Raw genomic sequence first — 15149 nt, 5'->3', positions numbered from 1 at the left:
CAACTCACATATTGGCATCTTCTTCCAGATGGAGCTTCTCACTGTTACTAAATATGTGCTACTTGTGAATACAAAATCAAACAATAACAATTCAAGCACCTTGTCCTCACAACTTTCTTACAGTCATCACTGGTCTTCATTAGTCCTACTACAGTTTTGTCCATGTCATCTACTGAAAATAGTGAACTTAATTATGTAAGTGAATACACAGAAACTCTGAAACTTAAGGCAGAATGAAAACGTTCTAAATTCAACAGTTCTGTACCTTTTTTTCCCTTACAGGCAAAGAGACAGCAACAGTTCTTTAACACACACAAAGAGCCCATTACTATATTCCACTTATTGTAAGCACTTAGCTCATTAAAAATGTTTTAGTCTAATCCCAGCAAGTTTAAACCCAGAACTGCTAATCCATTTTAACTGAAATTCAGTTCTTTTTAACTTCCTTTAAAACAATCCACTTATTAAAAAAACTCAAGGTAGCATCAGTCAGACTATTAACTGGTGCAGTAAAGTCTCAAAGTTATTCTAGAAAACTTAAAGATACCTAATAACTAAAACACTAGTTGGTTTTCTGTTTAGAAATTACTGAACTGCTTTATGCATGGACTCAAAAGAGAAAAGCACAAGCCAGTTCAGCAGGACATAAGAAGAAATCCTAAAAGAGTACATGAACTTAACTGTAATTTACAGAGAAGGCTGGAATCAATTTGGGGGATGGGAAATAACACATACATACTCATGAATATTGTTCATGGAAGACATCCAAGAGGCCCCTACCAGCAACTCATCTAAAAGAGGCTATTATATTTGTTCTTTACTGAAATTAATTATAGTCTCATGCAGTCTTAATGCACTCATAGGAAATTGATGATGCATTCGGAAGTTATCTGGGAGCAGAAATGAAATTACGTCATTGACCCAGAGGTGAAACTTTCAAAGGATAGAAATGGCAGCAGTTATATAGGCTGAAGACATAAATTTAAGACTAGTCCAATAAAGTGTTCTGAAAATAATAACAATAGTTTTGAAATTATTCCTGAAATAAATGAGACCTTTTAAGGCTGAATGTTAGTGACATTACTTAGATCAAGCTAAAAGAAACATAAATACATAATTTTTTAACCTTGACATGGGAAAAGATCATTTTAGTCTGAAAACCTGAAAAATGGGAGGTCTATTTAAAAAGGGTCTGTATTAGTCTTGATGACAGAATATGGAAGATTACTACAGATGGAGAAAGTCAGTGCTATATTTTTAACCCACTTTTTCTGAATGTGCAGGAGAGGAAAGCTGGATTAATGCAAGCTTAAAACCGCCAGTTTATCAAAACGTTCATTTTTACAGAGTGTTGATAGACTAAGAATCCTTGAAAAGAAAAGGAAGTACACAAAGCTAATTCAAAACATACAAAAGCTTTTGAATTAAGACATTTAATAAAGAAAAGGCCACAATGTTCTGTTTTAGCACATAAACATTTAGTGCTTTTGGGAAAAAAAACCCACCAAACCACTACCCTTTCAGAAGATGATAATATAGCTAGCAGTAATATAAATAAAGTTAGTCTTCTGCCTGAATGCAAAAATAGCTACACCTTGCAGCAATATCGAAGTCTGATGCAGTATTCGTTAGAAATCAAGTATGCTCAAGTCTGTTTTCCTTTATAATCTCTTGCCTATTTAGTTTCTGGAATACCACCTCTATGTAAGCAAACATCTTTCAATACATTACATTCACTGCCACAGCAGAAACATATCAGAAGCTAAACAAGAGACATGTATTCCCTTATTCAACAGGCAATTAGTATCTCATTCTTCCACTAAGACAGTAAATGGGATGATCAATAGAAATGATGAACATTGTGTTTTACAGGTCTGAACTCTGTCAGTGACAGCAATTCTGACTACCATCTTGGGCTGCAGCCTCTGTGTTAGACTGAACCCTGCGCATATACACTACCTTAGAATATTAAAGAGTTCTTCAATATACAGAACCCACAGATTATAAGAATATTTTGATATTGTAATCTTAAAGATTATAAACATATTTATATGGAGAATGGAATAAATTAGTTTGTATTTCTTTTTTTTTTTAGTATTATATATAAAGGCTAGTTGAACTAATTTCCCCCTCAGAAATAGCATAATTTAAAATTCCTTCTTTTTTGACACCCCAGGTTTAGGACACTTTGTTTCCACTGTTAATTATTTAGTCATCAGAAAATGAGATCTGAATTTCTAGTATCAAAAATTTTGCAAAAAATAAGCCTATATACACACCATGTCAGACCTAAAAGATAAACCAAACTGATAAACATGTATTTAAAAAAAAGGGGGAGAGATACTGTATCTGAATTAGTTATTTAGAGATACAACCTTGCAAACAAACCTAGGGCAGGACTTCATAAATTAGGGAATTCTTGCAAAAACATGCCAGGATAATGCAACACAGATTCAACTGTTTTATGTGAAACTTTTCATATACTCAGGCTTCCCCTCATTCCACTGTTCACAGCATTTACACTGCTCATGGTCCGTACTTTATTCACAGTAAAACTCTAAATTCAAACTCATGTGCAGATTTAGCATTAGTAGATATCAGTGGACACACTGCAGTATCAGTATTTTACCATAGCTTTAATTCCAAGAGAACAATTAATGCTCAAGAAGCTGTACTAAACCACAGGTGCAGGAGAGTCACCAGGCTCACTAAAAATAGTTATGATGTTGATTAGTTATTTACATAAAAAGATGCCAAAGTAGATAAAACTGACAGTCCTCAGTTTCATCTCCTAAATTCCTCTCCTCTTCCAAAAGCTCTATTTGAGTTAGTGTTTTTGTACTAACACTACTACAATTCACTTGGCATCATCCCTGAGCCTAACAGGATACTAAGCTTCCAAATCTACTGTTCTTTTAGTATTTGCCAGATATTCTGCTACTTGCAGGTTATGTAACTTCTACCTTACCCTAAGGAGTGAAAATGCCTAAGCTGTTTACAAATATTTTTCTTTGATCCAGCTAAGAATGCATCCCAAAATAAACAAAAAGTTTCCTGACTGCAAACGCCCTTTGAGTAAATACTCCCATATAATAAACATATTGTTCCCATCCAAAACCAACATCTCCAGCAGGAAGAGTAACTACTTTTAGGACACTGCTTATGAAACTGATATAGCTGAAGATTCTTGCAATAGCACCCAGCAGGATCAATGATTAAGTTAATTCATTCTAGCTATGTGCTCACAGATGTGCCTTCTCTGACACATCTATGTGTTATGGTTATTTGTGAAAACCAGTGACAATAAAAGGACAGCTTATTAAAATCCAAGTATACCTCACAGAATTTCTGTAACAATGCAGGTGGCAAAAAGTCCTGAAGCTTTAACTGAACAGGAGGCCCAGTCCAATTGCTTTGAACGAAGAGCTGCAAACTGCCCACACCAAGGAGAAATATCAGCCTCTGCCTGCAATATAGGTAAGAAAAGCAATTAGCAACATATTACATTTTAATTAAGGCTACAAGATCTGATTAATTCTTGTACTAATTCAAAACCCTCAACCTTAAAAATTATAATAACAAAAAAATCACTCTCTTGTTAGGAGAATGCAATGTATGTGGTATACAAGAAGGCACAGGGGGAACTAAAAAGCTTGGAAATGCGTTTGTTTATAATGCTTGCAATTAAAGACACATTTTGGAAGCAGTTAGTTCATATGTTTCGAAATTTAAGGCTGTATCTAACTATCAGACGTCAGAAGGAGATTAGCATAGGATGAAAATATTTGCCTATTGCACAGTTGTTATATTTTCTTATGATACATCTAATCCTCAGCATTTTCAAACAAGGTATTGCATTAGTATATGTTCCAAACCAGCATGCTTATTTTTGACATAGCTGTTTATTTTCACTCCCTCTGATAATAAAACAATTAAATGAACATCAATAAATACCAAAACTATCACCTCCAAGTTGGTTCAGATATTTTGGCAGCAAACGTCATCTCATTCAATCATGCTTTGATAGAATTGTAAGACTTTATTTCATTCCTGAAACTAAGTATGGTCAAATTTTCCTTATTTACAAGGCTAAGCTCATCTAACATCATTATGATATTATATCTTTATCTATGTGGTCTGTAGAAGGCACAGCAAAATCCCTCAGAATTTAATGGTTGATTTAACAGATGTAGACTTTTAGATTTACACAAATTTCTAGTTTGTTTTATGATTCCTTAATGACTTAGAACCTTATTTTGTTATGATTAGTCATGTATCAACAAGGGCCCTGTCACATCTGTAACGTATCTCCTACCTACTAAAAGTTAACATTTGTTATGTTTATGATTTACAAATTGGTATGTTAAGGAGCACAAGTGAATTGCAAAAAACTAGGGGTTTAGGTTTGGAAGTTTTTTTTTCCCCTGCAAAACAGGGACTTAAAGGTACAAGAATCTTTCAAATTGAAACAAAAGGATAAAGTCTTATACAGTCCCAAAAAACCCAAAGTCAAATAGAAAAGCCACACACAATCAAGTGGCTGGTGGGAAAGTATGTGACAAAAGATGCAGAACAATGAGAAAGCAGGGGTGGGGAATGCTTGACTGGGAAGAAAAAGTAAATGAACAAAGCCTTCAGGAGAGTTAGAGAACAAGGACTAGGATAAAGAGTTCTTGTCAAATGAAAAAAGATAACATTTACTAGCTGTCATTATTCAGCCAGTAACTATCCACCAGCAAATATTATGTAAATACATACCTAAGTTTACCATTAAACTTCAAAATAACCCAAGAACACAAAGCATTAAAAATTACTGTACACTAAATTATTACCATTACACACACAGACATACACTTTCCAATTATTCTTCCAGGAGAAATTATGCTTCAAAGCTTCCGAGAGGAAAGATAGTCCAGGCCTGGTATTAGAATAGGCCTGTAATCAGAATTGTACTGAAGTTGCTGTGCTGAAGATAACAAGAAAGGTAGCCTTGAGCTATTCTTGAATCCTGAGACCAAGTAATTATGGTTGTGCCAACAGGCCGTGGCTGTAACAAGCTACAGCTGCTGGGAAAGCAGGTGCAGGGCCAAGAAAGATAGGGACCGGTATGGGAAAATAGGGAGTAACAAACTACAAGGCTGAAGCACAGCAACACAATTAGCTATTGGATAGAATGCTTATTTTAGTCATGATAATTAGGGGTGTGAGAACCACGTGCATTTAGAGACTACTAACCAATTATATTTCTGCTTTATGAATATGCATGTGTATTGGTTCTATATAAGTAGTGTTAGAAACTAATAAAGTTGAGCAAGATGCATAACTCATATTGAGCGTCTTCTTGACTCCGGTGAACCCTTCTTCCAACAAGATAGCACAGAGAATAATCAACCATCTCTTTCAGAGTAATTTTCATTAATTTATCATTTACACTATTATTTCTACTAACAATTTTTTTATTTATTTTAACATTACTGACATCTATCTATCTGGCAGGCAAAACTCCTTAGAGTCTTGACACGGTTGTATCCATGCAGAAGGCCTCTGCAACAACTGATAACCAATTCCATTACTTTGGCTGGGATGCTATCTTTCCACTGGCTCATCTGTCATCACCAATTGTTTTCCCCCATTTTCAGATCCATGACCAACTTCCAGTCTCCTTATCACTCATTCTGTATCAGAAAGTCAATTCCAAGCTCTAATCCCTGCAAATGCTAGCCTCCCTTGCCTATCCCTCCCCCTTTTTTCCCCAGAAAAAAATTCCTTCTGTCTCCCTGACTGCCCTTCACACTTATACGCAGAACTGTAAATGCTCACCTCCCAAGGGCTGCCTGAAAAATGCTCCTGTGCTGCCTGAAACGTAGAGACTGCTGCTAGTGTCCCATGTCCTATGGTGACCTAGTTTAATTTATTTCTTATATCTCCTTAGACATATGGCTGTATTATCCATCTTGTTCTTCCTTTCTTTGTGTGAATGGGGGTTTTGCTGCCCTTTTTTTTTTTTTAAACACTGTTTACACCAAGTCCAATAGGATTGTGATCCATGATGTAAAATCAGATGCTTATATATGCTCTACTGTAATATCATACTGCTATACCTAATCTTACTCGAAAATAAAGAATAATAGCGCATCCGTATTTGAAAAAATAATGGATTTGCATGTAATGCTAGAATTTTCAAACAAAACATAAGAGTGAGAAATTATTAGCCAGGCTAAGCTTAAGATGTGGTTAGGTTACAGGTTCTTTGGTCTCTTCTTTTTAATGAAGCCAGAAGAGAATTCAAAGCAAAATCAGACATTGCATGGTTTTGTTGGTTCCCGCCCCCCCCCCCCCCCCCCCCCCCAGTTCATATACATCAAACTGCAGAAACAGCAAGAACTTACTAATTTTTTATTTTCAATATTGTAGCATACCACTTAACCAACCAACGCCCCAAGAGAAATACCATTCAGTGTTCAGGCTGAGAAATCTTAACAAGCTTTATTGTATGGATTTGTTTTGGAAAGGTTGGTATTCATTTATATGTTGAATAAGGTGAAGGTAGGAAATAATTGGTCAATAAAAACAAGTGTTAGTACTCATTTCCTTGTTTCTTTAAGTTTTGGAATCAAACCTAGTAAGAGACCTTCAAGCTATTTTGAAACGAACTCTGAAAATATTGTGTCTTTTTGTTCTGTCCTGCACACTACTTCCTTTCAGTCTTTAGAATCAAACTGTATGTCAGGCAGTGAATGCACCCCCTTCGCATGGAGCTCAGGAAAACATAAAAAGGCATTCCACCTCTACATAGGTAACACGTATACTATTGCTACATCCTCTACAATTTGCTGATGTAAATAAAATACAGCTACGAAGCCATGTCTTTGTAGAAGATAACCGTTAACCATTGAAGTGAGTAGCAACAGCAGGAAAAAATAGTCATAAAAATAAATCTCCGGTTCACCAAGTTTATTGTAAGGAATGCTTTAAGGTTTCATTTTTAAGCCATAAAGGTTAAAAGTGCCATAGTGAAAAAAATGTCTGGGGCAGGGGAAGGAGGGAAGCAGTTAAAATGATAGAAAAACTTGCAGCAAATTTTAAAATACTGTTAAATAATTTCCTTACAGAACCATGGATTTGAAAGTGGGGAAAATTACAGGCTATGTCCAAAGAAATTGCAACCTAGATCCAAATTTTGAGCTGTTTTGCCCTCAAGCTGCTCAGTTTCAGCTTCAGTAAAAACTCCTTAGGAGTTCTTTTAACACTATTATGAAACTACACTTTGTACTATGTTTATATTGTGCTAAAAGAATAAGATTAACATTATCCAACTGTATTCAACTCCCATTGATTTCTTTAATGTCCAGAATTACAACTTGCAGTTCAGGGAAAAAAAGCATGTATTTGAACTTATCCCATCTACTCAGTCACAAAAAAAACAGTCTCTCTCTGATTTTTCTGATCTAGAACTTAAGAGGTCTGCCACACTTCCTGTGACTCAGCTGAAAAGTACATTTTAGTCATAGAAAAAAACAGACAAAACCATTTTCACCATAGGCAATGGAAGGTCAGAGAGCAAATACTGGATTAATTCCTTCCATAAGGAAGTGACAGGGCATAGTTATTTTTCCTACCTGCAGGCCCTATGTAACACATTTTAACCTAGAAAGACATTAGATACAAACACACATGGTACAGATTTAAGTGCTATAAGCAGTGCCTACATAAAATCGGAAATTATCTGCCTTTCAGTAGAAGTTTTTCTATCAAGAGAAAGTCACAACTTCCTCCAATGCTAATATAATTCAAAGCTTGTACTGTTACTAATGGAGCTTGAAAAAGTCACTTGACTCTACAAACAACAAAATGTTTCTGGCAGACACTGATATATTTTGAAGACTACGTGGGTTCATTTTGAATAAAACTTCAGGCTGCAATTTCAGGCAGAAATTCTGTCTGCTTCTGAAAGTCTAAATACTGCAGACCTCTCTCCATACCTTCTGACAAGGGGGCTTCTAATGCTGCCTAGCGGTGCAGGGGCAACAAGAAAAACCTCAAAGACGAAAGAGCTGGAGCATGAGCACCTGAGGAACAAATTCCTTTGCTGTCAGCAGTAGGACAGCAGCCGTAGAGTCCTGTAAATGGCATATACGCCAATAAAAGCTCACAAGGGGAGCAGGAGAAGACATCACCATGACAGGATATATAGGAACTATTACTGAGTGCATGATATAGATTATGATTATCTTCAAGAAGCTGAATGGTTCATGAAGGCAGGAACACATTTCAAGCAGCAACATGTATTTCAAATAATGATTAAGATCAGGATTGGGTCAGTTTCAAGCCCTGACCAATCTTTCTTTCCTTGCCACATTATTCAGAATAAACTATCGCAAGATGACAGAATCTAGCAATATTTAAAAATTTCTCTGTTACCATCTAAACTTCAGCTAATGTTTAACAGCAACAGCACAACAGAGTAAGAAATAAAGAAAAAAACCCACCCCACACCTAGAGACAAAATGTCCAGGAAGAACCTCTGAACTTTCCCACTCAGAAAACAAGAGCACGCTGTACTGTGTACCACTCTAGAAGATAAGCTTTTGACACACTATCACTAACAAGTCTCAGCTCAGTATTTTAGAGGTTCCAACTATTTGTTCCACTCTGATATTTTAGCAACAACTCTTGTTTTTAAGTCTCTTATAGTATAACTGGCATTTGTACTCAACCACACTTATTGGCAACACATTACCTTCCTCTTACTTTATTTTTACTTCATTTTCTCTTATCTTTTGCTCTTCTTTCAGCAGAACTTTTCCCCACCCTCACCTTTTAAAATAAACAAATATATATATACACATACACATATGCATATAGTTTTCTGCTGCTACTATCCCTTGCGGGATAGATTTCAGTCTGTTCATTATTGATGTGGCAAACTGTAAATACTAAAGTCAGACTCATTAACTGCACGAATTAGCACATGCAGTGCAATTAGAGAGAATCTACCAGAGAAAGTCTTATGAAGAAAATAATTAAGCAATGAATAGCATCCATGAGTAATACCTTACTCATTTTACATTAAGAAAAGTAGAAAATCTTACTATGAATGAGACCAAGAAATACAGGCATTGCTCAGACAGTAACATTACATGGTACTTGTAGTAGTCACATAAATGTAATGCAACATTCCAGAGAGAAAACTTAATAAATTGTTTGATGATACATGGCAACATGAATTTACATTTGTTGGCTTCTTTATGCCAGTGGCTTCAGAGGTAATCACTGCAAATAAAGCCAGTGTTTTCAGCAGACCCTCACATCACAATACTATACAGTGAAAGAAACAATGATAATGAACTGATACCCCAAGGGAGTGGGAGGAACAACTTGAGAAATCTCTTTTTCTGTCAGAACAAGAATTTAGGAGGTACTGTGTCACATATAAAATTTTTAAAAATGTCTGTCATAAAAACAAAACATGGCCTCTCCTAGCCTTCCATATAATAAGTAACAATTTTCACCTTTCCAGGTTATCAGCCTCTGCAGAACGGTCCAGATATGCTAGAATCTGTTTCTCCAAGTAACTGTCAATATTGTCCTCTGTCACAGAAGATGCACTGAAAACATTCTGGATGGCCGAATTTGAAAATATTGCCTCATATTTTCCATCAAAAATCAACTGCAATAGTGATCCACTTTCTGAGGAAAAAAAAAGATAATAGAAGTCAGTGTCAACTTTCAAACAACTTACAAGACCTAGTCAAATAAAAACATATACCACTCCCCTTTCAAGGAATTTTCAAAGAATGATTCTTCATTACATTGAATGCAGTTGCACTGAAACCAAGAACAGCAATAGCACGCATTACTTCATTCCAAATAAACTTTACAGAACTTGTATTAACGTTATAGTGAAATACAAACTGCCAGATGAATGTAATACAAAAACTTGCACTGAAATTTGAGGAAAAGTACATGGATGGCCTTTCAAGCACATACGCTACAATTGTTGAGGATGACTTCAATTATCACAAGTTTTCTTCCTCCAAAACATATGAGTGTGCTGCAGTAAAATTGTACAGATAAGACAACAATTTCACTGACTACAGAACCATTTTAAGGGAAATGCAACAAATAAAAATGGTTCAGTATTTGCACAGTTCAGTGAATAAATTCTCATGTACATCTGCAGGAACTACTCAGTCCTTCCTTTAAATGCTTAGAATATTCACAAAGAATGGGCAATATGATTTTATCTTTATAAAAGAATTATTTTCCTATGGTAAGTTCACTCTCTCAATGAGAAGTCTGCATATGGAGTTAGATTCTTCAGAGTAACTACAAAGGTGGATTTAGATCCATGAATGTTTCTCCACTGAAGCCTTTCAAGATAAAGGTAAGTCATGAAATGCTATACATTTGATTCCTAAGAAGCTTCAAACCCATCAAACTCTTGACCCCGGCTACAACTTTTTTCACAGAAGCTATCTTCCTTCTTCAGATACTGTAGCCACAGTGCAATCAATCCAGCAGCTGTCAGAACAACTTCACCATGTATAAACCTTCTATTCTTGAGCAAAAATATGTATCTGCCTATGCTGCAGCTGTGGCTACAACTCAGGTAGATGTACTAACTGGTTCTAGGCTAGCTGATGCAGATGCTGATAATGGTGCAGCTGAGTAAATGCAGAGATCTGCATAGGATACGTGCCTTAATATTAATCTGTGATTCTAGTTGGGGACTGCAGCTCCCATGCACTCAAGCATTACTATAGCTACACTAGTATTAGTACCCGAGCTAGCTAATTTAACAACAGCACAGGTAAAGATCCACAGAAGCAGCAGCTATGCAAGAAAGTGAACACCAAACACCAACTCCAAGCTCATCCAGCTAAAATAAGCATTCTAAATTTCAGACATAAAGGAAGACAGAGCGCAGAACCAACAAGAGCAGCGATGGACAACTTGGTAGGAATGGGTGACAGAGAGACACTCATTCTAATCTCTCTGGACCAGGCCGCTGGCCACAATTTACTTTTGTTCTTTACAATGATCAGCTGAATGGTGTACCTTGAAGGGCATATGCAAAAGCACAGTAATGATACTGCAACCCTGCTGACGCCATATTCTCACAGAGAACAGAAATAATGAGAAACTTTCTCCAAGCTATGCTTTGGGGAGACTTTCACCAGAGACAACTTCTTTATACTGGATTACAGTTGCCAGACAGGCAATGCTGTAGTTTGTAGAATAAGTACTGGCTGTGAGGATGCTAACGAAGAATATTGAGGTTTTCTCTTTCCAGTAATCATGTAACATAACTATAAGCACACAAAACCTGCTTTTGATTCTGTGTTTAACTTCTTATAAGACAACATACAAATTCCAGGTCACAGTCCTTAAATTTTGTTTCAGGATCATCAATAAGAAGGGCCCATGTAAGAATTGTCACAAACCCTATCATTTTCTATCTCTAATGCAAGACACCTTTCTTCAACAATCTTCCCCACATCTTATAGAAGCACACTACTTAAAAAAAAAAAGAACACTAAATAAAACCAAGACAAAAAACCACACCACAAACAGCGTACACAACTCTGAGTGAAAAGATGAGACAGATCTGACAGATGTCAGTCATGACACCTAACCTTCCTGGACAGTACGAGTGTTAAATACAAAGTAACATAAGGAAGTAGAGCTGAGTAGGTCTGTACTATTCTTTTCCAAAATTAAGTTCCTGGGTAAGGATAAACTGGCCTTTCCATATGCTACAACATCTAAATGTCTTAAAAAGCACAGCACATGACTTGAGCGCAACTGTATTTCTAGCCTGTCTGAAATATGGAAGTGTCTTTTCGTGATCAATGTTACATTTTAAAAGCTGCTGCGTTCCCTGCAGGAACACTGGGTCAGTAACGACCTAACCAAGCCCCCTCAAGGAGTACTTTCCATCGCTCCCTCAAGCAACTATGACTAAATAACTAACAAAACACAGACCTGGGAGTTCATGCCAGACTTTTTCTCCTCGTGTTTTGCTACGAGAGCGAGTTTTCGGCCAAATTCAGACAAGTACTCTGACTCGCGGGTCACAGGGCAGCCGAAGGAAGCCCCGGCGGCCCGAGTGCCCACAAGAAGCGGGCAGCGGCCGGACTCTGAGGAAGGCCCCGGTGCGGCAGCCGCACCGCTCGCCTCAGCCCTGCCTGCGGCACTGCGCGCGCTCCCCCGGGCTGCGGCCCCCCTGAGCTCGGCCAGGAGCAGAAAAGGGCGGGAAGGGGGGACACGACCACCCCCGCAGCAGGCACGGGGGGAGGGAGCCGCCAGCCGCGGCACCAGCCCAGCCCGGCGCCGGCCGAGATCCCGGTGGTTCCAGACACGCACAGCAGCGGTCGCGCACAGCGGCCGGGCACCCTCCCCGCGCCGGGCCGGGACCTCCCCTCACCTGCCGCCGCGACTTCGCCCTGCTTCCACTCCAGAGACTCCGCCGCGCTGAGGAAGCTCCTCAGCAGGGAGCGCTCCAGAGCCAGCATACTCGCGCCGCCGCCCTCCCCGCCCCGCTTTCCGCCACTGCCGCCTCGCTGGCTCGCTGCCTCTGCGCTGACAGGCGCTGCCGGCGTCCCCTCAACCCATGTGCAGGAACCGGCCGCAGGGAGCCGCCATGACACCGTCGCGGGGCACGCCGGGAGGACGCGGCGCCGCGCAGGCGCGGCAGCAGGCCGGCGGGGGAGGCGGGAGGAGGCGCGCGCACGCGCGGCCTCCCCACTGCTCCGCCCCTTTCCGCACCGCGCGGGCGCGCCTTGGCGGGAGCCCCACGTGCGCGGGGCAGGGTGGGGAGCTCCGAGCTCCGCCCCCGCCAGGTGCCGCGGCGGGCAGGGCCGGCGGGTTCCCACGCGCGCACGGCGCCAGGCTGTGAGGCGAGCGGGGGCAGGGCCCTCCGTGAGAGCCCCGGGCAGAGCGGCAGGGGCCGGCCGAGGGGCTCCCCCTCGGGGTTTTCCCCCGGGGCTCCGCGAGCCGGCCTCCGCGGCCGCTCCCAGCTGAGTTCCCCAGCCCGCGGGGCGACAGGTGCCTCGTGTTGTCTCTCAGGCGACGTTCGCACAAGGTTGGGAAGTGAGAATGTGTAAAACCAATTTTTCAGCTGCGTAGGTGAGGAAACCGGTGGTGTTTCAGGTTTGAAGTAGGTTAAGAGAGGAAATGTGAAGTGTGCCTGGTATCCAGGTGGGATATGTTTGGAGCAGGCCCGGCCAGGGTGCCCGTGTATCTGGAGGTGGTGCGGGCACGGCGTGTGGCTGAATTGGCTTAGCGAGGCCAAGTGCTTGGTCCCTGGAGTGTTCAGAACACACTGGATGTGGCACTTGGGGACATGGTTCGGTGGTGGCTTGGCAGCCCTGGGACAATGGTTGGACTCAATGGTCTTAAAGGTCTTTCCCAACCTAAACGATTCTATGATTCTAAGAGGAGATTAGGACCATGCTTTGGTCTGTCCCTGTGCTTAGTATCTGTCTAGATAATTGTAGGAACGTAATTCTGTCCCGTTGTTTCTGAGCTTTTTGCTTCTGCCATGTGCATGTACATCGGAAGAGGAGAGAAAAAAGGCTGTGACTTCTTGCTCGTTCAAAATTGAAACAGTTGAAACAGTAAAAATGTTCTCTTGAAGGTACTCAAGTCAGAAACAAGAAGGCCATCACAGCAGGGGGCAAGTTCTTGATGTGCAAAGATGAATGTTCTGAATATGCCTGTACTGTGAAGGTTGTAATTCATTTCGCAATAGGGTGCAGTGTGTAGTGTCATGAAATGGAGTATTCTTCCAACTTACTTTGTTATTCTTCAAAAGTTAGAAGTCTTTTCATTGTGCTTCCATGTCTAACATAATTGTTAAAATTTGAGGAAGACTTAATGTAGCTTTTTAGCTGACTGTAATAAGTTATTGCCTGTTTGGGCTTTAATATACAGGCTGTTCATTTCAAATTCAATTTTAATCAGATTTATAAGACTAAAATGCAGTTAAATAAAAATACTGCTTTAAAACTTATTTTCTGACCTGAAACAATCCATTCTGTTTTGACAAGGAATTTGATAGAAATTTCTGTAGTTAATAGATAGCCATCAACTCACTGTCAGCTCCAGGAACTGCAAACGAAAAATGAGTGTTCATTCCGGAAGCAATGTGTTACAGAAATTCTTAGAACATAGTAAATAATTCAGTTTCCATGTACTGTGTTAGAAAACTCATGAAATTCATGAAGCTTATTTCATGAAATTCACTGTTAAAAGCAGAATGTCTGAAATCAAAACAATTTTACTTGCTATCTCTGTGCATATGGCAATAGAATTGTGATTCTGTATGAAAACCACAATAGGAATTAGGATGATCCTTTATGTTTAAATGTAACATACGGTAACAAGTTTCTTTACCTTCCAAGTAATAGACTTGCATTAAATATACGTAGATTTTCAAAAATTAAATGAATAAATTCTGAAGTGAGGTCTAACTAAAATGTAAAATAACACTCTCTTTCACCACCAGCTTTTTTTTTTTTTTTTTTTTTTTTTTTTTGCAGGGACTTCAGAATATATGTCAAAATACAACTAAATGAAAAATACATTTGTATCGTCTGTTGATAATACTAACATAAAAAAATCCTGTTGTGAGGCTTTCTGATTTTTATTTTCAGGGAAAAGCGGTAAAGTAAAATGTTCTGGGAGTAAATAGTTGGTAAAGATAATTACTTAATAAAACCAAGGATTATTTTGCTGTCTTTCTCACCTCTGCCAGTTCCCCTAATGTGTGGGTTTCTTACCCTTACAATTTAGTTCTGGAGGCATCTAGAAACTATGGCAGTTATGTGGACAGGAGTACCACCAGCAGGACTTCCTGCACACCTGACTGACAGTCGTGGAAGATGGAACTGTTACTGCTTTTTTTTGGTTTTGGTTGTTTACCAGTCACCATTTGCCGCAGACTTACCAAAGTCTGCTGCTTAAGCTTGATTCTCTAAATGATTTGAAGAATATATGTGTATTTCTCAAAGAATAGTCAACAAGTTCTGTTTGCATTTAACAATTACTTCTGCCAGCTGGCTCAAAGGGAGGCAAGCCTTTTGCAATACTGTGTAGTGCTGACTCAAGATTTTAGCATAGTGGTTATTATTTTTAAGCAGAAA

General features: G+C 39.3%; 1 protein-coding gene across 1 annotated transcript in view; it reads right to left on the bottom strand.

The window, feature by feature from the left end:
- TTC27 (tetratricopeptide repeat domain 27) overlaps nucleotides 1–12650 on the bottom strand; it is a 125923-nt gene extending 113273 nt beyond the window's left edge. The window contains exons 1-3 of the mRNA XM_040612002.1: nucleotides 12431–12650; nucleotides 9513–9690; nucleotides 3337–3466 (exon numbers count right to left, since the gene is read on the bottom strand). Coding sequence (XP_040467936.1) covers nucleotides 3337–3466; nucleotides 9513–9690; nucleotides 12431–12518 — 396 coding nt within the window. The 5' untranslated portion in view covers nucleotides 12519–12650. The remainder of the gene's footprint in view (nucleotides 1–3336; nucleotides 3467–9512; nucleotides 9691–12430) is intronic.
- Between the last annotated feature and the right edge of the window lie 2499 nt (nucleotides 12651–15149).

Source organism: Falco naumanni, chromosome 12, assembly GCF_017639655.2.
Source record: "Falco naumanni isolate bFalNau1 chromosome 12, bFalNau1.pat, whole genome shotgun sequence".
Lineage (NCBI taxonomy): Eukaryota > Metazoa > Chordata > Aves > Falconiformes > Falconidae > Falco > Falco naumanni.
The sequence above is the reverse complement of the archived record's forward strand: the minus strand, read 5'-3'. Positions and strand labels throughout refer to the sequence as shown.